General features: G+C 35.8%; 1 protein-coding gene across 1 annotated transcript; it reads left to right on the top strand.

Annotated features, from left to right (window-relative positions):
* The first annotated feature begins 2,727 nt into the window (after positions 1-2,727).
* Positions 2,728-25,106, top strand: RGS21 (regulator of G protein signaling 21). The gene is made up of 4 exons (XM_030884132.2): positions 2,728-2,738; positions 7,142-7,218; positions 10,374-10,540; positions 24,903-25,106. Exons 1-4 carry the CDS (start codon positions 2,728-2,730, stop codon positions 25,104-25,106), a joined length of 459 nt encoding a protein of 152 aa, XP_030739992.2.
* The last annotated feature ends 2,600 nt before the right edge of the window (positions 25,107-27,706 follow it).

The raw sequence follows: 27,706 nt of genomic DNA, 5'->3' as shown, positions 1-27,706 counted from the left end.
ACCTAATACAATTTATTATACAATGTAAACACTCAAATTTGTAGAATAAATCTCATCTCCTTACACAGAAACCCCCACTGATTGCATGATGGTAGTATTGCCCTAAGAGTCCCATACTGCATCTGAACTATAGTTCTGTGAATGTCAAATAAGGGCAAAGGATAAGAAACGAACATATACAAATACCATAAGTATGACGCCTTGGCTTAGTATATTTTCATTTTAGTCTCACACAATAACCTGTGATAAAGGTACTAACTCCATTTCAGTAGCAAAGAAGTTCAGAGACATCAAGATTACTGCTCAGCTGGAAGGATCCACACTTAGATATGAAGTCACTATCCTGGCCTCAAAATGTATGCCCATTTTATTCCATTCCTACCTTCTTTTAAGCAGTGTTTTAAAGATGAGAGTTCCTTGGATACATTAGTTTCCTATTGCTTCTGTAACAAACGCCCACAAATTGAGAGGTTTAGAACAATGCAAATTTGTTATCTTAGAGTCCAGGAGGTCAGAAACCCCAAATCAGTTTTCCTGGACTAAAATCAAAGCGTTGGCAGAGCTGGTTGCTTCTGGAGGCTCTGAGAGGAAAATCTGTTTCGCTGCCTTTTTCAGCTTCTAGAGGCTACCTGTATTCCCTGGCTTTTACCCCCTTCTCACGTCACACCAATCTCTTGCTTCTGTCCTCACATATTTTATGACTGGTTTGAACCCTCCTGCCCCTCTCTTGTAAGGACTCTTGTAATCACCCTAGGCCCGTCTGGCTAATCTAGAATCATGGACCTCCTTTTGCCATGTAGGGTCACATACTCACAGGTTCCAGGCATTAGGACATGGACCTCTTTGGGGGTCATCATTCAGCCTATTACACTAGGCATGAGCTCTGATAACGGAGCCTGAATTCCCTGAAACCAAGAGCTGGTGATAATTAGATGTCCTAGCAATACCTATACATGGCAACCTTTTGTCAAGAGGTTTTGAACATAATCAAGAATCATTTACCTAAGAAGACAGTTTATTTACTCACCTGCTCATTTATTCTGAACTTTCAGGTTGGTAAATAAAATTCAATTTTGTTCCTCCTGAACAATTAAAAGAAGCTTGAGAGGAACAGGAAGGACACATTAAATAACAATTGTACGTGTGGAAGGACTTATGAGAAAGAGTATACGTGCAACTGCATTGAACTCAAAATAGAAATGTCAATTTTTTGAAGTTTAAATGTAAAATCAGTCTACTCCTGACTCATATTTCTTACAGACTTAGCATGTTTTTTACCATGAGGGTCTTTAAATTTGGACAGTTTATTTTTCAAAATGTACTGTGTTCAAGCATATATTATAAAGTTAGTACTTCATTATTCCCCATCAGCAAAACAAGAAGTCTAAATATGTTTAATGATTCTGTTTTTGCATATCATAAGAACATTACTTAATGGTGCTTGAATTAACCAAATAAATGGAACTAACTGATGGCATCCCTTCTTAACGATACTGACTTTTTAGGCCATCTCTTCTGCTTCGATCACTCTCATTAGCCCAGGGCCACTTGCCTAGGACGTGCCCTCTGGCATTTCTATAGATCAACGAAATGGGGACGCTTCCATGCTAACTCAGGGACAAGCAGCTTTTCTGTGGTCTTCTGACTTTTTTTTTTTTTTTAAGATTTTTTGATGTGGACCTTTTATTTTTTTAAAGTCTTTATTGAATTTGTTACAATATTGCTTCTGTTTTGTTTCGGTTTTTTGGCCGTGAGGCATGTGGGATCTTAGCTCCCAGATCAGGGATCGAATCCGCACCCCGTACACTGGAAAGTGAAGTCTTAACCACTGGACCACCAGGGAAGTCCCTGACTCCTTTATTTCTTCTACCCTGAAAATCGTCAGTCTTTCAGGAGTGTCTAATTTACATTAAGGGTCATAAACATACACTGGTAGAATTTTGCTACCGAAGAACTCTGTCATATTGACGTAAAAGCTTGATGAAACATGTACAAAACTTTTACTACAAATAAAAATACCAATATAAGTCCTGTATCTTGATAAACATATTTAAGTATTATTATCTCAAACATCAATGCTGTATAAAGAAATATTGGCACAAAATGCATGGTTAAAATAAATTGAGAAATGCATGTTATTAAACTATAATAAATCCACAATTTTTTAAAAAGTGTGATGCCTGTGTTAGAATATTTTAGTCCATGAATAAAGCTGTTAAAATCCTTAAACATATATACTTAAAATAATAGTACTAAAAAAGAAAGTCTTCCCCAGACTTTCTGAAAATCAAAGAACAAAGGAAAATGACCTTTTAGACAGATTAAAGACCTAAAGGTGAATATTGAATTATATCTATGTGTTTTTTCCTGAGTTGATTTAACCTCATGTGAACAATAGTTGTCTTGTAAACGGATGTATACGAACTTTAGAAACCAAACTTTCAAATGGAATTTATTTCAGTTATGCCACAGACTTGAGGACATGTCACACTCATTCCAAGAGTTATTTGTTACTTAGAAGTTTAAGTGTTCTGACCAGTGAAAAGTTAACAGCAAAATGAAAAAAGCTGAGAATAGCATGATTTAAAGAATGCCAATTTGTAACCCAGGGGATAGGTACTTGCATACTAATTGTAATGTTCCTGCTGTCACATTCCCTTCAGCTTGAAGATCAGTCAGAAAGAGAAATTCAGCATCATCTGTGACAGCCAGACAGTGGAACAAAAAATGCCAGTGAAGTGAGCTGCTGTTTAAAGCTATTTTTGTCTCAGATGTACAAATGAAAACACTTGAGTCTTCATTAGTCTCGATGTTTTGTTTCCTTCATTTATGATAAATACGCTAATTATTGTCTTTCCTCCTGATTTATTTTTTTCTCCTTTCTCCACTGATTCCTTCTTCTTTTCTAAAATCCGTCCACAATGCATGGCTTGCCTGTACAGTTAATTCTTTATACTTGCTAAGATAAAGAAAGGCTACAAAGTGGAGAAAACCCACTGAGCTCCCTTTATGTGAAGATTTCCAAAATTATTAAATGTTCAGGTTAAAGACATAAGATATATATGATCCTTGCAAAAACTATTCATTGTTGCAACATGGATTGAGAAATTTGAACATAGATATTAACTGCGGGGTAAGGCAGCAGCTGTCACTTCCTGGAGCACGCGGGCTCCTTGCGTGAATCTCTTGCTCTCCAGCAAACCACTAATTGAGTGTGGAGAGCTCAGTTGTCAGAGCCCACATTTTTACATGCAATACAAATGGTTCTAGCGGGCACAGTTAGCAAGATAACTGGTAGCTTTCACGCAGTTCCCATCTGGCCTGGCTCTTCTCCGGACACATAATATGGGGACTGCTGGCCTTGATGGCACTCGTTTAATGAAGGAAATCAGCCAAAGCCCCATGAAACACTAAGTGTGATTTTGGCTCCAGATACACAAGTGAATTTCAAGGCAAGTCATACACACACAAAAAAATTACCCCGACTATGCACCACAATTTTACAGGAAATATATGCGAACACACAATGGAGAAGAGCCAGACAAAATCTTTGTAAAGTTCCAACTAAAATCCAAATAAAAGGGGAAAAAAAGAAAAGTGAGAGAGAGAGAGAGTGAGAGAGAGGAGGGAGGGAGAAGTACACTGTCCATTTATTTAAGGTAGCACTTGTCAAGTAAATTCAACCCAGTCAGTCTATTTTTAAATCAGCCAGCCCCTCTATCCCCCAATTTTAATTCAATAGATTTTTCTTAACATTTATATAGTTGTGTTTCTAAAAATTTTAAACCTATTTGTCAGTCACATCTAACATAAGAAATGTCCTATTTTTGTTTGATAATGTACAAAATTGAAGAACCACTGTCTTCTGAAGACTTTCTATTGAGTAGAAATTACTACAGTTTAACTGTTATTTAGAGGAAATATTTGTGTGACGTGTAATAAACTCTATTACAGGAAAAACACCCTAAAATGTATTTGAAATGTTTATTACAGATGTTCCAAAACATGAACAAAGTATAAGCATATGTATATTGACTCATCCATTCCAGGAAGAATTGTAAAAAGAGTTTGGGTTACAAGCAGATACACCTGTGTTTGAACTCTAACTGCCTATTAATGCATGTGTGATGTTACACCAGTTATTAACATTTATGTCTTCTTACTCATTGGTAACATGGGATTAAAACAGACTGTCATTTTGAAGATTAAATGAAGTAAAGTATGTGACATGATTAGCACAATGTGGTATAGATTGTAAACATTCAGTACATTGCTTTTCATTTTAGTGCTATTATAAAAATTGTCTTTCAGTTTATTCACATATAGAAATTACTCTTCCAAAGAATTACAATCAACCTCAAATTTAAAAATTTGAACAGCAAATTAATACTGTTTCTTAAAAGAGTTGCATTTCACCTAACTTCTGAAAAATAAATACTGCCTTACAACCAACCCTTCCATCATATCAGGTAGTCAAAATTGAACCTCTCAAGTCAAATTTGAAATCTATTAGAAAACAGTGAGCTGAGGGCATTCCAGGCATTATCACACACCAGCAGGGGTATTTCTTCAGAGGGTTGAAGGACAACTTTTTCCTTTACAACAATGTCAGTATTTGGTGGACCTTAAATATTACTAGAATATCCTAGTATCTCCACTGATATTCTATATCTATAGAATATCTATAATATTTTAGTATATCTCCCTAATTCAAAACATTATGAATTTCTTTTTGTCCTTGGTTCTACACCTTCTCCCAGACTTTGCTCTCTTTTTTCTGTTTTTACTGCTTCCCTACATTCATGATGACACTAAGAATAGCTACCACTCATTTGAACACTTCCATTTCAAAAAGACTCCTTTACATCCAACAAGTCCTTCCCTGAATATTCCTTTTGCTTTGGGCTTAAGCAAACTCTGGCTCTCCCTGAAGGACATGGCTTGCTTTGATGCCTTCAGAATGGATGTTGTCCATTTCCTCCAATTTCACATGCTCAGGGTTGAGAGTGAGGTCCCTGGTCTGTCGCTGCCTAGTGATTCTTTGGCATCATTTCTCCTCTTTCCTCAGCCAAAACACACTCTGAAGTTAACACAATTCAACTACACCTTTAGTAACCTTCTTATCACGGTCATCTACCAGCATCTTGAAAGTCACTGCACTGCTTCCATTGAAGGCTTTAATGCCTGCCACTATTTGGGGTTTGGCCATTCAGTCATTATTTATTTACATGTCCAACAAATATTTCTTGAACCAGACACACTGTTCTTGGTGCTGGATAATAACATATTTTCCTGTCAACAGACAACTTACATACAAATCGGGGAGTACATGTTCATTCTTGAACGATTCTGCCTAGATTCTACTTCTCAGGGTTTATCTTTGATGGCTGTTCCTTATTCAGAATGGGTGTACTGTGTGGCCAGACTAGGGATCAAAACTCTCTGCACTCTTCATGGACATACACTCCACAGGTACTAAGTAGAAATTTGAGTACCATGCTAACCACCAAATTTCAATCTACAAATACACACAACATTTTAAACACGTGCGTTTTAAGCAATCATATAATTTTAGCACTATTTGATAGAATCCCTAATATTTGACAGAAGACTTAATATTTGACTCACATGAAATATAATGTAAGCATTTTACAGTAACGGTTTTCATAGTGCACACAAGCTCTTCTACAGAAAATTAGATCTTATGTCGGGTCCCATTCTGCATTTATGAAAGATGGAAATGCAACCTAAATCTTTTAAAATGTCCATTTGAATGAAAAAAAAACATTTCAAAATGGCTTCACAGGAAACCTTGTGTCCCCAGGATTTAGTAGATCAAGGGAGACAGGAAAATCAGTTGCCTGCCATTGGGGAAGAAAGTAAAAGAAATGGGAGATAGGAAATAAGAGTAATGGGAGGTAGCAAGATGAGTTCCCTGTCAACTTAGCCTCCCCATGTAGCCTCTACAAGGACAGACATTACTATCTGAAAATATAACTACAACTGCAACAGCAGAAGGGAGCAGAGTCACTCCTAACACAAATGATGAAAACTGCAGCAAATCACACAAAGTAATAGAATAAAAAAGCTTAGAGATCGAGTCACACTAGCATATATGCTAGTAGCATCTATGTATGTAGCATAGATGCTACATACATCTAGTCACCTTGATATGCAAAAGTTTATAAGAATGACTGGATGGGAGACACTATTTTATTATCAATCATTTTAATAGAAACCTGCAATTAGACCATTCCTTTCCATAACGAAGTCATTTGCGCATCACAGCTACATTATCCAAAATTTTTCTTCTGGGTAGCCGATGCTTTCTGTGGATGGGGGCTTATTTCATCAGGATCTTTGTTTATTAAGGGGAATAATGCATGATATATTTACATCTCAGAAAGTTTATATCTCAAATCTGATTTATTATTTCTACATCACATCCCAAAAGTATACCTTCTTTAGAAGACTTAAGTCAATAAATTTTTTGACTGCTTTGGAAAAGATATTACTCTGTCCTGACTGATTCCTAGATTTAAATAAATCAACCCAGAACTGGAAGCATACCAGTCTAAAGAGAAATAAAGGCTGTCTCAGAGTAGGTAAAGACTTCTCAAAATACTATAAATAAACATTTTTAAAATCATCACATGTTAGAAATCCTTAATCAAAACTTTAAAAAAACTTTTTTAAGATGCATAATTATGAAATGGACAATTCTGGATACTGTGAAAACTTAGAAAATAGTTCATTCGTCATTATTGCTATCATGATAACTCTTCAGGAATAGACTAGTGTAAATGCCGTATAAATTAACAATTAATATAGCTGAGAAGAAATTCACGAGCCTATGTAGAACAATGAGCAATCTCTCTCGTGCCTTTATTAGAATTCAAGAATTTGTAAGTATTATTAACACTGTTGGCCAGATTAATAATTTGCTGATGTCAAATTACTTCCCACTTTGATTTGCTATTGCTCTCTTCTGTGGAAAACATTATACAATTCTCGTTGACCTTTTGCAGTTTAATTCATGAAGCAAAGCTAATTTAAATGATATAATTCAATAAATACACATAACTCAAATATTACTATAGGTTATAGAAGAAAAAGATCACAATGCTATTGTCAAGGGTAGATGCTGTTTCCACAGGTCACCAACTACAGAAACAACAGTGTGTTCTGAAAATATGGATACACTTTTAACCAACCAAGGTAAGATCCAACTAATAATAGGTTTAAAAATACCATGATTAAAATAAAATCATTAAATTCTGAAAGTTGTAGTCATGTTATACAGTATGAGTTTGATCAATATTTGAAGAATGAGATTCCCAAAACTCACACAAATTTATACAGGCCCAAAGTTTAAATGGAATTAGGTTGGGTCCAAAATAAGACAAGATGATAGAAATTCCAAACGTTAAAACAAAAAGAAAATCCCAAATAGGAAGTGATAAAGTTGTCATTTTCTTAGACTCATTATCATTTGATGTATATCATGACTACCTTTGTTACAAATTGAAAGACACATACAAACTATTGAAAAGTTGAAAATTTAAATAAATCACTTGTTTTTCATGTCCTGCAGGCTAAAATAAAGTTTAAGTATCAATATTTATTTCAAATGAGTTCTTACTTTAGTGAATACAAAAACATATTTAAATGTGTGTGTATATATTAATATGTACATTGTGGATATATATTTTCAATTAATATGATGGCTTAATAAGGTAATTTTGGTCAATTATAAATAAAACATCTAAGAATTTAATACAAAATAGTCATTTACAAAGATATGTAGAATTCTGCTTTTGTTATACATAATCCTGCTTGGCAGTATTTCTGTTTCATATGGGATAGGAATGACATTATAGAGACATACATAGAAAATGTTTGAAATGCAGTATTGTTTGTTCTAATCAAATGGCATTTCCACTTTAAATTTATAAAGTAAATATCAGAATATTAGAAAAGTTAAAAACATGGTAAAGCTGAATAAATTCTTCATGGCTGTTTATTTATATGCACAATTAGACTGAAATAGACAAAATTACACTTTCATTTTATGATTCTCAAATAACTAATTCCCGAAGCATAGACATAAAATAATCCACAGTACACCTAGAATCCAACTCAGGACATATATTAAAGATGTCAGAGATACGGAATTGCATTTTTGTAAGCTTCGAATGGCGTGTCTCTTTTTTCCTTAAATACATAACCAGCGGGACAGATCAGGTTTGCTAAGAGCCTCAGGAAGGTATCTGCAGGTGGAGAGTTGGCTGGGACAGCACCGCAGAACAGAGACATGGAAGGTGTTAAATGAAGGCAAATGCTTCCACCTGCAAACCTCCTGGGATTTTGTACCTCACGCCCGCATAAAGCAGAAAAGTCATAGATTCATCTGCAAAGCTGTTTGGTTTTTGCTTTTTATGAAACCAGAGAAATAGCTCTCATGCTTTTTAATGCTGTAAACGGTTAAACGACTTACCATATGACCTCCTTGTCTTTTGACCTGAGGATATGTCTCGCATGTATTAGTGTGGCTTCTGCCACCTATTGCTGACCTATTCTACCCATCAGCCCCTGCTGTGCCTAAGCAGTAGCCATTCCCTCCTGTAGAGAGTCCTCAGATGACATGATAGTAATTGTATGTACCATATTATTCCAAAGTCACTCGACATCCTATGAACATTCAAATTGTATGTATGGGGTAGACGAGTAGTTCAACAATAGTGTGTCCAAGACAGAGATAACTAGCCCCAGTTTTAGTTGTTTATTCTGTTCCCTTGTGTCCAAACAGAGCAATAGAAGGAGAAAAGAAGGAAATGGTTGTTAGTTTGATGTAGCCCTGCATTAAAATAGCAGGTGGGAAGAAAATAACAATGGTCTCTTGATCTCTAACTTCCTGTCTCTGGGATGCACTGAGATAACCCTCACTGGGAAAAAGCTTCATATGCCTTAATGACACACAAATAAAATAGTGCCAAACATGAATCTACAATATTCTTTCAGTATTATTGCTTAATCTCCTATATAAAATAGATTTTAGTTTAAACTCTGTTTAGACCTGTCCAATTCACCATTGTTTGGACCTCATGGAAAATTTTAACTGTGTTACTAAGAGGATTTTTATAACCCAAATATGTGTCACAGAATCTCAGAAGCTTCTCAGATGTATTTTTAAATGCAAGAAATGTGCAGTTAATTGAATTTTTTATAGTGCTCACATATTAACAACATCCACACTCTCCCATATTTCTACTGAGAATTTTCATTGGTACCTGAAAACCCTTTGCAGTGACCTGCTATTTCAACTCTATTTCAAATAATTAAAAGCTTGTTAAATCTATTTTTAATAGTGTTTTTAGACACTTTAATCTTGCTCCATGAAGCCCTTTTCTATTTTCTCTCACTAATCTTCACTTTCCTTCCAACCTGCAGCAACCTACGAACAGCTAACTTAGGCCCCTTTCCCATACACTTTTTTCCGATATTTTCTTTTTTGCTGGTCAATTTTTCCTTTCCCCCAATTCTCCATAAATTTATTTCTCTCTACTTTGCGACCTGAAGGGTCAGCCCTTCAGCACACAGCCAGGGAGGAGCTGCTTTGAGCGCAGGCATGGGAGCCCCCATGGCAGGTGGAAGAGAAACCCACCAACGTGTAGGAAGGCAAATCCCTCTGAGCGACAAATGCGCCAAAGGGTGTTTCCTCCTCGGAGAAACACAGTCTCACTTATGATCAGACACTGCCATCAGAAGGCGCCAACTGAAACTGAGTAACACGAACTGAAAGGACTGGCTTAGTTCAGGCAACTCTGGGAATTTGACAGTAATCTTTCTAACCTGCTACCTCTGTAGAGGCCCACTCTTAACCATCCTCGGCCTTAAAAGATTTATTAGAAGCATTACCTTCCCAAAGAAACTCTAGGAGTGCCAAAGAAGATTTCGGGGCACATTTTCGGGGCACATTTTAATGTGGAAACTAGAGAAAGGAAGAGTCTAAACAGGTGGTCACAAACTTTATTTATGAATGCAACGAATAATAAATGTGTAAATTTAGCTGAAAATAAGATAATGGGAAGAGGTGGGACCTATGAGAATCCCAGACTTCAAGCACTACCTGTTATTATTCAATTTAAAAAATGCTAATTGTAGAAATACAGATATAAATGTTTTATGTTTATGACTACCGATCCAAAATAAAGTTTTCTAAAGTTAAAAACTAAAATATATAAATGTTATATTTAGAGGGATGATAAATATTTGCCACTGAATCCTCAAATGCTCACCCTATACAACGTACTTGTTTTGGTCATATGACTGCACTGTGTGATATAACAAATTCTTTCTCATATATCTTATAGCTGGTCTAGATGCTTTTCAAACATTCCTAAAATCAGAGTTCAGTGAAGAAAACGTTGAGCTCTGGCTTGCCTGTGAAGACTTTAAGAAAACAGAAAGTGCAGAAAAAATTGCTTCCAAAGCCAAGATGATTTATTCTGAATTCATTGAAGCTGATGCCCCTGAAGAGGTGGGTGAAATATTCCACAATAGTGAATATTTATCTGCTAACAAATCTGCTCCCCACCGAAAGGCGCGAAGTCCATCTTGAGGGAAATTAAATTGTCACTATGTATTCAAACAGAAAATGTTGGTAAATTCAAAAAGAAGTTCCTTACCGTGGTCCTCTGGCACTGATTCAGCAAATATTTTAAAGCACCTTCTATGTGCTTAAAGGTTTCTGTTTTCTGAGCACGACACGCAGGCTCTTAAAAATAGTCTAATATGTCAAAAATTAACAGCTCTACAGAAATCCTACTTAAACGTGCTGCTGGATTTCAAATTCACTTTCATTCCCTTTTGTAAACCACGGAGGTCAATTTGGAATAAAATTTTTAAAATCAAAAAGGTATGTATGTGAAGGAAAAAACAACTACTAACCAACAGTGTAAATTCTTTACATTTAGTACTTTGGAGACCGACAAACAGCATATAATAATGTCTTCCCTTCCAAAAGAGGGGTTTGCTTACCTTTATTTCGTTGATGGGTGTTGGGCTGCACCCCGCTGGCCTACGAGGCCTGCACTTGCCCAGCTTCAAGACAAAAGAAAGAGCCCGGACTCAGCGAAAGAGTCATCAATGGTTTAATGGATGGCGGAGCTTAAATGTCTGAAGCAAGGTCCTGGAGCGACACCCCACCATGTGTGGTGGACGGCGGGCAGGACGTGGTGGCCGGCGGGCAGGACGTGGTGGCCGACGTCACAGGGGAGTCGGGGGGAATAGGGAGGTTACCATTTATAGGGGGAATTGCCATCAGCTTGGCTCATCGGTTACCAGGGAAACCAGCAGAGGGGCAGGGCTCTCTTAGCCCCTCTGGCTAAGTACCTTCTTGGGGCAGAGGTCTTCCCTTATTAAACTATCAAAGGGAAGCCGTTCTGATATAAAGATTAGATCACTAGCTGGGGCTGAGGGGCAAGTATGTAGAAAGGGCCTTAGAGAGAAACCTGCAATGACTCCAAGAATAGACCCCATAAAGTGTTTTATGTGTGTAACATCTCATTTATATTTGACTTCATTTCCAGAGCCAGACCATGATCATCTCTGCACACCCCCTTAATGTTTAACTATATATATATTTTAAAACTTCTTTGATTCCTCACTAAATATAACATATGCAGAGAGTTTTAATGCATAAGCAGCAAACAGAAACCTATATGAAACTACTAGCACCAAACATAAACCACTAGCACAAGTCATCATCTTTCCCTAGAGTTGAAATACTGATATCCTCCTAAGTGACAGTTACTAAATTCTCTAATCCAAAATTAAAATTCATGGTATGAGAAGTTATTGTACTAGTGAGAACAGAGGACAGCATAGATGAAAGGCAAACATTTCCGAAAATCTAGGGCATAAAGTTGCCGTATCGATAGTTCAAGTTTTAGATGGACATTAATTACTGTAGCATATATTGGTAAAGTATAACATCACAGACATGTGAAACAATTGAAGCTTAGCCTGAAGTTCAAAGGGGGAAAGAGAAAAGAACATAACTCCTGTGGAGCTATTTCAACATTCATTTCCCAGTCACTATCTAAAAATCAATAAATAATTCCAGAAAACTGAAAATGTATTATATAAGATTTGTCAAGTTGATTAATGTCTCATTCCCTAAAAGGCTTTGAAATCAACTCTAGACATATTCTACTTATTGTGGTATTGGTTTGAAAGCCAGATGTTTTTCTTCTTTATGAAACCATCTACTGAATGATTATTTTAAGACAACATTCTCAAATATTATGTATAAAAAATCTTCTAGTAAGAAATGTAATCTTTTAATTATAGCTGGATTCAAAGTTACAATATATAATAAATTATCAATTTGGACAAAATAGTTTTGTTTTTTTCCTAATCTTCCCTTCCAAAATAAATTTATATGGTAATAATTTAAAAAAATAGTACAGCTACTATTTTAAGACATAAAACTTTCATACTTTTTAATAATTTGTCCATCTAATTAATTTTTACTACATAAAATATAATTAAATTTATGGCTGCTTTTCAAATAATAGATTACATTGTCTCCTTGAAGTGTCTAAAGAGGTTATTATTGGGTATGACAAAATTCTCATTGAAGACAAAGAAGTGTGTATATACATTTACAACAGTCATTGTCTTCCCAATTATTTGCCATTAATTATTTCCAATTCCAATTACTAAAGTGCATTTGTCTCTTATATACCAATTGCAGTCTTTAAGGTATCTCTCTATAGTCCGTCAGTTACACATTAAATATAATATGACTGTTAGTATGATTCATTAAATGGAGTTATTTTTGAGTGCCTGTTCCCACAATGAAGTCACAGAGTAGAAGGGGAGATTGACATGTGATAAAAAACAGTCAAATACAAAATAAGCAATTTAATAATTTAAATAATTAAAGTTTGTTATTAGCACAATGGGAAAGAGCGATTAAGTCTATCTGGAGAATTTAGGGACCGATTTGCCGGGTGGTTCACATATGAAAAAGATATGTCATTAAAAATAAGCAATATTCGTCAAGAGAGCAAATGAAAAAAGAATATTTCAAACTGCGGGCACAGTGTGTAGCCTGGATGCACAAAGCTCCCTAGCGTTTTCCAGAAATCACAAGCATTTAGATACTGCTAACAAGAAGCAGGGGGATAAGGCTGGCCAGGCAGCAGTAGAGATAAAGAGAGGGTGGGAAGTAGCTTAGATTTATCTAGTAGGTGGGCTTCACATGACAAAGTGGTATATTTGATATGGAGGTTGGAAAATATGATTTTCCTAAGTGGAAATTAATTCAAGAATGAGATTCATATGACAGTATTCTCCATTTTTCTATATTCAATTATAGCTGTAAAACTGACTCTCATAAAGAATCAAAATTATAACCAATTTCCTTGGTAGAAAACCCTAAAACAGAGAACAATGACAAGGTCACATTATCCAGATGTCTATTAAATCCCATTTAGTTCCTTTTCAACTTTTTATGTCTTTATTTCCTCACCTATAAAGTTGCAAGCATGACAATAATTTTTAATTGATGCAAAGAGACAATTTACAATTAGACTATATACTAAATTTACCAAATGATCCCTATCTATAAATTGATGTTAATAATGGTTCTCAGTTTCCTATTCTAATAGGCAAAACTGCACACAAAAATTGAAATTTCAGGTCTCTATGAAAGATAATAATAATCGCAGTGGACCTCATGCCCTCTCCTTTACAGTGTTACCATCTCTCTGGTTTCTACACTAATCATGTGATGCAGTGGAAAACCTGAAGGTTAGAGATACAGATTCAAATCCTGTAATCTTGTGGTGATCTATTTCACCCCTTTGAGCCTTAGTTTCTACATCTAAAAACGTATCTCTGAAAAAGCATGTAGCAACCACACAGGAGAGATGAGAATGATGAATGAGATCAAGTGTCTAGGGCCTACATGGGGCAGAACAAGTTTTAAAAAGTGTAATCCTTTTTTTTTTTTAGTTGGAGTATAGTTGCTTTACAATGTTGTGTTAGCTTCTACTGTTAATCCCTTTTTTCTTTACACAAGTCATTGTAAGTGCTACTGAATCTACCTGAAAACATCCATTAACTAACTTCAAAGAACACTTGAGGAAAAGCCACTTTAAAAGACTTGATAAACATATATATGTGAACACAAATTAGAAAAACATGACACTAGTTTCAGATAGAAAGAGCTACTCATTGAATGGATTGTACCGAAATATTTTCAGAAGGTACTGCAGGAAAAAAAAATAACTGTGAGCCAGATATTTTGACTAAGTGATTTGAAAATGAGAAAATTATTAGATAAGCAATATATATTTTAAAGTGGCCTTACTTTGCACACAGTAAGAACTTGTGAGTGGCAAAGAAAAAGAATTCTTAAACTTGTATTTTTTCTTCCTTCAATTCGGACCACTAATTTCATAATATTTGGAAATTTTCAAAAAAATATTACTTGGTTTCAAAAGAATGTAAATCTTCAAAAAATTAAATAATATTTTTATATTCAGCTAAGACACTGACATATTTTAAGTATTTATGTTTTATTTATATCATTTATATATATTATGTTTGTATCATCACTCCCTTATATTAGAAAGAAAATTGGTCAGGATGGAAAATATGTGATTAAAGAGAAAACTATGTTGATTGTCATTCTGTGAGATTAGAAAATGTTCCAAATCATACTACATTGTAATGTTGAAAACTTAATATAAATTTAACTTCATAGTATGACCAATCCAGGAACCAATACATTGGCAGTTTCTTAAGTAAAAAATATTAGTATAAAATATTTAATTCCTAAATGTATTTATTAAATGTGAGGACATTATAACATGAAACAGAAGAAACTACAGTCATAAAGGAAAAGATGTCTTAATGGGTTGTGCAGGACGCTTTTTAAAATACCTGTCTGGATTTTTTGCTTTTATTTTTATTGTAGTACAATGTTATTTATTGACTCGTATTTTTATTTCACATCAATAGGTGCTTATTCTGTGCCTACGATTCACCTTCATTAGATAAATTCCCTCCATTGGAAGGGAAGCTGGGTCTAGGCAAGAGAACAGGTAATAAACACAGAAGTATAATGCAATGTTTTGTGTGAATGAGGCAGCTCGATAAGAAAATTCAAGAAAATAAAACAGGTTAAAACTATAGTTTGGCTCAAAAGAAACTTTCAACCTAATTGGGTTAAAAAATGAAATTTCTAGAACTGATTTCTAGGACTAAATTAAGTTCTAATTTCTAGAACTTTGCTATTTTTTTCTAGGAAAAAAAATAGGAAAGCAACAAATGATTAAGTGCCAAAAAAAAAAGAAAAGTAAGAGGTGAAATTGTTTGCATTATACCTAAAAGGACATAATGATTGAATAGTTCTGAGGCAGGATATTGAGATAAGGCCTTTATTTTAAATGAGGTTAGTTTTAAACTGAGTCTTGAGGGAAGAGATAGATATATGAATTCTTGGTAGAGAGAAGCCCATGGGCAACTAGAGGCGTTTCCTGATATTACTGGAATGCTAATTTTGTATCTTCCATTTTGTATTCCTATTTTCTTTGCGTTTTTTAAGCGTCACTTCCACAAGGTGCTGATGTTATTTTGAGTCTTGGTCCTGCCCCACAAGTTGCTGCTTGCCAACAGTGCCCCCCAGCTATTGAATCACCTCCAGATAAAATGTTTGCTTGTTTATTAATTTCCTAAGTTTCTGTACACTAATCAATAGACAGGTGTCTATTACATACCAAGCACCTTGCTGGTGCCACTAAGAAAAAGACAGTCTCTGAATAAATAAAGCCAACCATCGTGGTGGGAAAACTGTAGTATAAAAAGGTAATTACAATAAACTTCCATGAGTGTTGAGATAGGGAAACACAGGTGATGTGGTCTCATGCAACAGAAAAATCCAAGTCTAACGGATCAGGAAGTGTACCTCAAAAGAAGTTAATTAGTAAGCTTTGGTCAGAAATTTGAGTGTAGACGAAAACAAGACAAAATGGGAGGAGGGAAGGATGATAGTAGTGGAAGTGGAGGTCAACCAAAGGACCCACTGGTGCCTAGAAGGCTAGTCCAGTAGTGAAAGAAGCCTAGTACTGGGTGCCTTGGAGTATAAGTGCAGGCAAGGGCACCTCCTGCAACCCAGTGATTTCTGCTCCGTATTTATTTTGTCTTAAACTAAAGAGATCTCTTAAAAAGGAAGAGACAGAGAGACAGAGACAGAGAGAGAAGGAAAGAGGAGAAGGAAAAGGGGGAGGGAGAGGGGGAAAGAAAGAAAAGCAGAGCTAAAGAAACCATAAGCCACATCTGTCCAGGGCTTTTACATGGACTGTCTGATTTGATCATCATGTTCACTATCTTAGGGAGGCATTACAATCATCTACCCTATACAGGTGAAAAAATGAACTGAGCCTTAGAGAGAAAATGATGGGTCCTACAGTCATTAAGGTACACAGCTCATGAGAACATAGGTCTTCTGCCCAGGCTTTTACATGTTAAACTCCTTTCTTAGATCTACCACTTATTTTCAATGTTCATGACACAGCCTTGGAAGCTTGGTGTTTATGCTAAAGGCAAAAGCATAAAATTATCTTGTCACACAGAGTCTATCTTCCTTTCTATCAAAAGCTGTATTTCTCTTCTCATATTCCTTCTAATTTGTATAACTTCTTAAACTGTAAAGCAAAACAAAGTGGCAGGAATATTTCTTCTAATAACCTGCAGTATCATTTTGGCCCTCTGAAAGAATGATTGCTGCATTTCAACTCAAAAACAAAATGCTCAGCTGTCTGTTTGTTTTTTATTGAAGTATAGGTGCTTTACACTGCTGTGTCAGTTTCTGCTATATAGCAAAGTGAATCAGCCATAGGTATATATATAACCCCTCTTTTTTTGGATTTCCTTCCCATTTGGTCACCACAGAGCACTGAGTAGAGTTCCCCATGCTATACAGTCAGTTCTCATTAGTTATCTATTTTATACATGGTAGTGTGTATGTGTCAGTCCCAGTCTCTCAATTCACCCCATTCCCCCTTCCCCACTTGGTATCCATACTTTTGTTCTCTACGTCTGTGTCTCTATTTCTGCTTTGCAAATAAGATCATCTGTACCATTTTTCTAGATTCCACATATATGCATTAATATATAATATTTGTTTTTCTTTTTCTGACTTACTTTACTAGGTATGACAGTCTCAAGGTCCATCCACGTCTCTGCAAATGACACAATTTTGTTCCTTTTTATGTCTGAGTAATATTCCATTGTATATGTGTACCACATCTTCTTTATCCATTCCTCTGTCGATGGACATTTAGATTGCTTCCATGTCCTGGCTATTGCTTTTTGAATTTGCACATGTCCCTGTACTACTTAATCTTGGATTAGCATGATGGGGTTGGTGAAGGAAACCAGTCAATCTGACTCTCTTTCAGCCGCTCCAGATAACATTTGCTATCTACATCTATTTTTAACAATCCATATCCATCATGCTTTTATATGTTATGATCACATACATTTGATTATTTTTTCCATTTCTCTTGTCCAATTTAAGGTATTAGTACTGCCTCCCATCTCGTGTCACTTATTTCTGTCTTTAAAACCAATCATAACAAAAGGATACAGTCCTGTGCAAGACGGATTCCTTCTTGACGTTACAAACTTGGCTATTCTCAACTTTTATAGCCGCCCTTGAGAATGTATTTCAGGATATTCGTGTGCGTTTAATGATGCCAAAAACGAAGTAATACTAGAGGTTTTAGTGGTGATTAAACAGAATTATGTAACCAAAAACATGATTATAGGCGGCTTTAATTTGAATAGTAATTTTTAAGCTCTGTTGTGAATGAGGTCTAGGAAGCTGCCTGCCCTATTTGAGCAAGGCGTTTTACATATGCATGCACACACTTTTTGCATAATGACAGTCTCCTGCTACACTATACATTCTAAATGAGGAAAAGTCTATCTCATTTGAATGTGAGAGCTCAACTGAGAATTTTCATTCAAATTATGTAAAAATATATAAAGCACAGTTCAGGGTCACAAGAGAGCCAAAAGGTACAGTTTAAAATGCATTCTTCCTGCTAAAATAATTTGTTGGAAGCCAAAAGAATTTAAAACTGCTAGTATAGAAGTGAGGAATTGGCTTGCATAACTTGCAGTTATCAAAATCACCTGAGTATTAAAATATCTCTGGTTCATTATAATAATATCGTTTTTAAACAACCATCACAAACACCAGTCAGAAGGTAGTCATTTTAATGCAATGGATTGTTGTCAATGTCAGCTGTGTCAAGGCCTTTTCAAAATTGACAGGATTTAAAAGCTGCTAAACAGCTGCGATGACATCTCAGCTGTCATTCCATGAGAATCACAAGCCTAAGTCTTGTTTTCTGAGATTGGCAGTGCAGTGGTCTCAGATAGCTAAGGTAATTCATGACCTTTTGAAAAATAAGCAAATTAAAGGTATTTCTCAGTATCCTTGAAACTTAAGTGTATCCGTAGAAACAAAATGCAAGTGATTATTCACATCGGTAAATAATATAGATATAACTGTGTTTATTTCATCAGTCAATACGACATTCAACCCATGCTCTGGACCTACTAATTTGAGATCCTCAGACAAGTCTAAGCTTCCCTGCAATTCCCAAGCAGCTCAGGAGGGACTCAAGACCACACAGTTGGAAGGTCTGTATCTCTAGAGGGTTACCACCTGATAAGATGTCTGCCTTCAAACTACTCCAAGATTAACATCTCCTCTGTTCTTACTTTTTGAGATAGAAATTGATACAACTCAGCCAAAAGTCAAATTTGAGATAAATGCAAAGTTGGGGGTGCAGTTCGCAGACATGCCTTCAAAAGTGATTATATTAAAGAAATGTATATGTCAAAATATATATTAGGCCTAATATTTTCACTTTTGTCCTGATACTGAAATTTCAGGGAAGTCAAGAAGAAAAGACAAGGCACTTTGGGTAGACTATTCTCAAACCTCACCCGGATTGACTCCTCAGGAGCATTTAACAACGGTGATCACCCTCTCTTAACTGAAATACTATCTTCAGTTGGCTTCTAGGACTCAATTTCTTCGTCTCTTACTGACTCCCCCCCTTTTATAAAAATAAATTTCTTTATTTTCATTTTTATTTATTTTTGGCTGTGTTGGGTCTTCGTTGCTGCACAGGGGCTTTCTCTAGTTGTGGCGAGAGGGAGCTACTCTTCATTGTGGTATGCGGGCTTCTCATTGTGGTGGCTTCTCTTGTTGTGGAGCATGGGATCTAGGTGCGCAGACTTCAGTAGTTGTGGCACGTGGGCTCAGTAGTTGTGGCTCGCAGGCTCTAGAGCGCAGGCTCAGTAGTTGTGGCTCATGGGCTTAGCTGCTCCGCGGCATGTGGGATCTTCCCGGACCAGGGTTTGAACCCGTGTCCCCTGCATTGTCAGGCGGATTCTTAACCACTGCGCCACCAGGGAAGCCCCTTCACCACTCTTTAACAACTTATTTTGCTGTTCCTACTCATAACCCAGCACACACTATCATGAGAGGAGGCAGTTCTCCTCTACTATCTGCTTACATTTACTCCCCCAGTGATCTCTTCCAGCCCTCTGGCTTTAAAAGGGCATCTCAAACTTAAACAAATCTGAGTCCTAATTTTCTTCTCAAACCTTTCTTCTACCTGAGTCTCTCCATCTCGGTTAATGGCAACTCCATCCTTTTTGCTCTGGCTAAATAGCTGATAGTCATACTTGGTTCTCTTCTGCTTACATGCCTTATCCAACCCATCAACACTCTGTCATCTCATTCTTCAGAATATTTCTAAAATCCAGTCATCCTTAAAGATTTTGTTCCTCATCCCAGCTCATAAATATTCAATCACAAGTTCCATCTATTCTACTTTCTAAATACCTTTGAAATCTATGCATTTCCCTTCATTCTCTGTGACATGACCCAGCCTAATCCACCATGATTGACCACCTGAATTTCTGGTATGACTTCCTAACTTTTCTTCCCTTTATCCACACCTAGTTGTTATACCATATAGCAGCCAGTGATATGTTTTTTTCAAACATGTGTTTATTATCAGTACTGTACTTAAAATTCTCCTCATTGCTCTCAGGTTAATTAAAAATTATTTAACAAGACCTATAGAAGTCTATGTGGTCTGGACCTTCATGCCTTTCCAGACTGTTGCCCTTTTCCTCCTGAAAACCCACTGGGCTTCTTCCAGTTTTCCCTCCCATGTCCAAGTCCCTTCCTTAAACTTATATACCCATAATAATACCTTGATTCTCAGCTTACAATCTCATTTCTTTCAAAAAGCTTTTTTTTCAGAAGGTATATTTTTCCCTTTGGATTACTTTCTCAAAATCTGTCTTCTTGTCTGACTTTCAACATAATCATCTTTATATAGTCAGATCTTAGCGTAATTCCTAAGCACCCATTCAGTGAAATACTTTAAATGAATAAATTACAGAAATGACTAGCAAGAAACAACTACTTTTTCAGATGAGGTGGGTTTTTTTCCCCAGAAAAATAGGGATGATAATACTATCCATCTTACAAGTGTGTGTAAAGTAGCCATATAAAGACTTAGCACAACAGTAGTAATATCTGATGAATGTTAACTATTATTATTTACAGTTAAAGTAATCATCTTTAAACATTCTTAGGGTTATTTTAGAGATAATGACATTGCTTAAATATTTGAAAATGGGAGAAGACACAGTCACCAAGGAAAAAAACCCAGGAAGAGAAGACTTGGCCAAGAACTTAGATAATGCATATCTGCTCTGCTCATACTTTGAGGGACATGCAGAGAAAAAAGAATTAATGAAAAAAATAGGGAAAAGATAGCAGATAAAAGATAGGTAAATTCCATGCCACAGGCTACTGATTTCCCTTTGTAGTGACAAATTTTCTCTCTCTGATTATCAGATTGAATACTTAACATTAATAGAAGCCATTGTATCCAAATCTGTTTAAACAAGAAATCAAATTTCTTAAGATTTTTACATCAAAATAATGTATGATGATAAGGAAATTACAGTGACTTTCCGTCTGTGATCAGGGAAGGCTTCTTGGAGGATATTCAACTTAAGCTGAATCCTAAGGGATTTAGGATAATCCGTACAGAATAAAACTGTGGAGGCAAGTGGGATTTTAGATGGTGAAACAGCATAAACGAGGGCTTTAGATACAAAATTCACTTTCGGAACAGAACGTAGACCAACTTTGTGGATATCACCAAAGATAAGTAGGAGATGATTTCAAAACAACATTTTGAAGTCCAGGTAGGAGGAAGCTCAGATGCCAGGGTAAAATGTTTAAATTTTATGCTATAGAAAGTGATGCCTTGTCAGCTGAACATTCATATAATGAAAGTGATATTTTGGTGAAACTGATATAGTAATGCTGTCCACAGTGTGTAGAAGGGGAGGTATCAGGTAAGAGGTAGATTCCATGGTTTAGGGAAGAGATTACATTATAAAAGGTTAAACTGGAGAGATAGGAGTGAGAATGAAAAACAGCATTGTGAAATTACAAAATAAAAGGTGAATAAGGAAAGCACATACACACACACACACACACACACACACACACACACATACACACACACACACAGAGGGAGAGAGAGAGAGAAAGAGAAAGAGAGAGCGAGGGAGAGAGACCAGAGGGTAAAAGAGGTGGCAGAGATGATTCTTATGTTTCCAGCTTGAACAATTTGGAGGAAAATAATGACATTTATACAAACACGTGGGTGTGATATTTTGTCACTGACATTAAACTGAATTGCCAAGACGCAGCTTCAAAAGACTACTGATTATCTCCTGGGAATGGTGTCTCTGCTCATCACTTAGCTATCAAGAGCTGATGTTGGCAGCTTCTTGGTAGGAAAACAGGCAAATCAGAAAAGTGAGAGGGATAAGTCAGAAGTACAAGCTTAGTGTATCTGAACAAATCATAGTAATTATCAGTATCATATTGAAATGGAATAGTTCTGCTTAAAATTTTACCATGATTTTTAACAAATGTAGAGCTTTTTTCCACTTTGTTTGTACAACATGCATTTATTGAATCCTTACACTGTGCAAGGCATAGTGAGGGGCAGGCAAAATGTCAATCTTATCTAAGTAACCCAAAGCCCTTTCAGAGGTCAGAAAAGGGGAAAAAATCTACAAGTAAACCTCACAAGGTAGATGCTATTTGAATGTAGTCTTAAGGACATAAAAGGTTGTGAAAGACTTAGGTGAGAAGGAGTGATTTTCAGCTAGACTGGGATGGTATGGGAAAATATTCATCCATAACAAAATATAAGAAATTGGAGGGGCAGTGTCTACCTTAGTGGGGATACAGGGCACACGGAGAGGAGAAAAATGTATAGGTTTGGACCATATTGTATAGGTCATGAATGCCAAGATCAGGGCTTTGGGTTTTTTAAGTAGGGAATGAGGAGATACTGAAGGTGTTCAGTTCTGATTAAAATAATAAGGCAGCACTCTGCACCAGGCACACACTGGCCCTACTATCAGTGGAAACTCACCCAATGACTGAAGGCCTAAAGGAGTTAACTTGCGATATTTACCTTTATGGGGGATATAAAGTTCAACAAATTGCAGATGACACCATTAAAGAACGAACAGCATAGTTGAAGGAGGAAACGGGCAACATATATTCTCATATCCCCACAACACAAGATAGGATTTATGAAACAGATTATACTAGATGTTCAGAAACCACTACAAGATCTTGGTAATACCCACTACTCATTGATTCCGTCCATGAGGCAGGCACTATACTAGATTCATGACATGTTATCATGCCACCTCCCCGCTCAGAACACTTCAGTGTCTTCCCATTGCTTCTAGTAGAAAGATAAGAACCCCTTACCAAAGCACATAAGCCCCCCAAGACTTGGCCTCGACCTCCTCTCCCAACCTGGTCACAGGAACTTTTTTCTCACACCCTGCACCCCTGCCATGCAGGTACGAGGCTCTTCAAACACAACCAATTCTTTCTTGCCTCAGGGATTCTGCATTTGTTTATTGTGCCAGAAATGGTCTTCCCCAGATTCTTAGAGAACCTGCTTCTTCTCATCGTTCAAGTGTAAATATAAAATAGTACTAGTTATAGTATTAGTATAATACTAAGACTACACAGAAAGTATATAGTATTTTGCCCAAATATAGAAAGCACCTGGCACATAACATACCCCAAAATATTTGTGGAATCAATGATTTTATGGATCATCTCACTTTAATTCTTGCAACCACTCAGTCAAGAATGGCCAAGCTTCAAGATAAAAAAGCAGAGCTTGAAAATATGAAAGTAACTCACCCCAGGTCAGCAACATCATAAGTGTTAGAGCACAGATTGGAAAACTATTCTAAAATCTTACCAGTACGCCACACCATCTTCCTGTATGAAGAAGCAGAAATTGATTCCTTCGAGGAAGTTGCAGCATTTCATCTGGAACTTTGACAGAGGACCTGAAAGGATGATCAAAGAAATACAAAGCAGATGTAATCTGGATCCCTGAGTAGCTGAAATCGCTAAAGAAAGAAAATATCAGTGAGCAAATAGTGGCCTTTGATGATTCTTTTCAAAATAAAGTTTTTTTCTTTTGTTCTTTTCCTACAATAATAATACTGAAATAGTTTGATATTACTTATCTCATTTAGTCCTTAAAACACTCTAAGACAGATGTTATTATTATCCTCTCTTATACCATAGAAATCAAAAATTGAAGGAAACTGTAGAACTTGCTTTACTCATATGAATAGCAAGTAAGTAGCAGAGGAGAGATTTGATTGAAGGTCTACCTGCCTATCTTTTAACTTCAATTCAATAAACATAAATTGTTATTTATAGTCTTTTACCAGACCCCCAAATTCTGGCATTTTTATAGTCTCCCACATTTTACCAAGAGACATTATAATTCTATTCAACAAATATTTACTGACTATTATGTGGCAGATAATTGGCTAAGTGCCAAGAAATAAAATGATAAATAAGACAGATATAGCACCTGCCTTTGGTGAGCTTTGAATTTTAAGATTCAAATCTCTTTCACGCTTCATGAATATTTTCAGTTTAAGTAAAACAACTTGGATGTGAAATTTTCTGCTTCTCAAAATATATCCTGGAATATGGGTAGAATTGGACAAGTATCTCCACAAGGTTTGGGGCATTTTACAGATTTGCAGGTGAATGGTGTGTTCAATATAATAGATCTCTATTACACCTTGCTAAGAATAGTTACATGTGGTAGTGCTCAAGGGACAAGAATATACATACACACACACACGTATATATGTATATTCCATGGGAGGCATGGTGGTCTGTGAAAGGGGGTGTTATTTGGTCCATTTTGGCAAACAAAAAGAAATACAAATTAGGATGAAAAGCAGCATTATGGGAAACAACACGGGGAGGTATGGAGAATGGGAATGGATTGGTGAAAACCAACCTAGTAAATTCTAATTATTGCTCTGCCTATGAAAAGTACATTTTACATATTAAGGTCAAAGTACTAGAAAGAAATCAAGGATGGGAGGGAAAAGAAATCTAAAATCATAAAATTTCTTGTTTGCCTTTCACTTTGCCATTTTTTGTAATCTCAAAATAAGGCTTGACCTCTTCTCTGTCAATGCCAACACTTTCAACCTAGGAAATGTAATTAAACTGAACATGTGTTCTGCATTCCAGAAAATGAATATGTGACCTCTCTGTTGTTTAGATTAGATTAGATTAGATCAGATTAACTTTGTGTTTAGAAAAAAAATTCAAATCATATGTGTATCTACCATCTGTTTAAACCACACGTTCTTTGATTAAACTAACGCAATGAAATTTGTTTCCACAGATTAACATTGACTTCAGTACCAGGGACCTCATCTCAAAGAATATTGCAGAACCAACTCTCAAATGTTTTGATGAGGCTCAGCAGGTGATCTACAGTCTGATGACCAAGGATTCTTTTCCTCGATTTCTAAAGTCAGAGACTTATAAGAAACTGGTAAATAGCAAACAGGTTGGAAATCATAAAAAATGGCTCCCTTTCTTGTAAAGAAGGTAAATGACAAACTAACCATCAGATTATAATTAGGGGGAAAACAAGTGATAGGATAGATCAACTCAATCACTATACTTCAAGGCTAGAATGTTTTAAATATACATACACAATGTAAGTTTTTCTAGGGTTTAGAATTCATGTTTTACTCCAATAGAAAAATAATATTTTATATCTGAAGCCTGAATGTTTAAGTCATTTGTTTAGAATGTGTTTATTCTATCAGGTACTTAAAAATCTCCTACTGGGAGAGTACAAAGGAAGTTCATAGACATATAATACACTCAAACCATAAATGGATATTCTTATGACATTATAAATTCAAGAAACTATATTTTCATGTTGCTGCATGGGAGACTGTTTAGCATCATATAGATGATTTTAAATACCATTTGCGTTAGTCAAAACCTCACTTCTGTAAAAAGAGAAATTCTAAACCAAAACATAACCCTTCATTTAGTGTATCAACGATTTCTTTTCAACCAGGATCTGATAATGTGGTGGTTATCTAAACTGGTATAGCCCTCAGATTAATGAAAAAGAAAAATGGCATATATATATATATATATATATATATATATATGCCATTGATCAAGCTGTCAAAATAGATCACTTGGTTTAATTCAATGACACACATAGGCATGTATGAAAAGGACCTTGAGGGTTGGGAGGATTGGTTTTCTTAGATCAATACAAATATAAAGGAACGAGGAGGAATAAGGAACATGGTTAAGTCCTTATTTGATGAACTGCACAGCAGTGACTATCCCATAAAATAAAAAATTACTACAATATTATCTACTCAAATAACTGTGGAGTTAAGTATCTATTCACTCCTTCAGCACTGGAACTTGTTTATAAAACTCAAAGAGATTTTTTTAAATGCAGTTATTTTGAGATGTTCCTAAAATTGTCCTCTTTCTACACGTAAATGTCCCATGATAATCACGAATAATTTCACGTTCATATGAAAAGCTATAAAGATTCAACAGATCTTCCATGTTTCCATTTTATTTTCACAGATTTATTTAACTTTGTTGATATCTGTATTTTGCAGATTATTTGAACATTAGAAAATGCAGGAAAAATAGCAGGATTTATTTTATGTTTCTACAAACCATTCGATAGACAAAATTTTGTCTCCCCTTTGTCTTGAAAAATAAACATTTAAACACATCATGCAAATGGAACATTCCCTGGACACTTGCAAATTCTTTAAAGGAAGACATTATGCACACTGATTGTGAATATTCAGTCCCCCTTAAGGCGCACTTAATGGAAAAAAGCTATATATACCCTTTTCAACATTTCTTTTGAAGGTTCCAACCTTAATTTAGTCTCTACTTAAATAGGAAATTTAAAAAATTATTCCTAGAGATGAAAAAAAAACTTTAAAAGACAAAAGGGACCTTAGAAATTAAAATCACATCCCCTCCTTTTAGACGTAAAATCCCGAGATCTCGGTTATTTCTTAAGGGCACGTGCTGATAAGAGGCAGAGCTGGTAGGAACAGTGCTTTTCCCACGGGGCCACAGCCAGCACCTTGTTCTCACAGCAGCAGAGGAATCTCCTCCCCATTAGAACTGCCGCGGCCTGAGAATCTACTATCCTACTCATCCTCAAACACCGCACTGTTCCTTTCATTGAATATGCAAATTGACCTTTTACCATCAGTTTGCAAATTCCTTCTTGTTGTCATACAGCAAGACTTCCTGTTCAGAGACTGCCTCTCAGGTTTTCTCTAAGAATGCACAGTCAGTCACAAATCAAACTTTCACCACCTAGAAGCAGATGATTGGCAGTGGGTAAAAATACAGTGGGTGTCAAAATGATCTGTTAAAAAATTGGATGTTGAATGACCTCTAAGAGATCCCAACCAGAGACCCTCACCTGCAATCCTTCCTTCTCACCTCCTGAACTCATTCCCCATCCCAGGCTATAATTATAGATGTTCTGACTTAATAGAACAGAAAAGAAAACAATTGCAAGTTTTGGGAATAAAATCAATTTCAGGTTTTTGAACACTTGGTAGTGAGGAATTTTGGTAAAACATCAGATGTATATCTTTCATATGTTGTTCTCTGTATGTCTCTTTCACTCCATATGTTACTTTATTCATCAGTTGTCACTGATGAGTGATTTTATGGATGGGATTTTTAAATAAAAGATTAACTGGCAAAAAAAATGAATAACAACATTAACACTCCTGGTAACATACTTAAATATTCATTAATGGTGTAATGCCATTTTCTAAAAATATTTACATCGGTTTTAAGAAATGAAGTACTTATATTAAAAACTAAGCTAAGCAGTAAGCAGTAATAAAATTACAAGATAGTGACATAGATAATGATCTTCAAATTATAAGAAGAGTTCTCCCAAGCACAGTGTTTTCTATTTCCTGACAGAAACAGAATATTCCTACAAAATATATTTTAAAGCAATTTATGTTTGCCCTCCATTAGATGAGACCTAAAGAAATCAAATGAGATACATATTCCAAAAAGAATTTTAGCTTCTTTAACAATCCAATGTGGAGCTACGATCCATGAATTTATCTAAAATGCTTTTGAATTTATTTAAATATCAAATAGTGA

This window comes from Globicephala melas, chromosome 1, assembly GCF_963455315.2.
Source record: "Globicephala melas chromosome 1, mGloMel1.2, whole genome shotgun sequence".
Lineage (NCBI taxonomy): Eukaryota > Metazoa > Chordata > Mammalia > Artiodactyla > Delphinidae > Globicephala > Globicephala melas.
This window is presented reverse-complemented; position numbering and strand designations above follow the sequence as displayed.

Bases quoted from the DNA above. Each gene is read 5' to 3' on its own strand.
- RGS21 (XM_030884132.2), top strand. The intron at 7,219-10,373 runs GTAAGATCCAAC...TATATCTTATAG, and splicing joins TACACTTTTAACCAACCAAG to CTGGTCTAGATGCTTTTCAA. The intron at 10,541-24,902 runs GTGGGTGAAATA...TTGTTTCCACAG, and splicing joins AAGCTGATGCCCCTGAAGAG to ATTAACATTGACTTCAGTAC.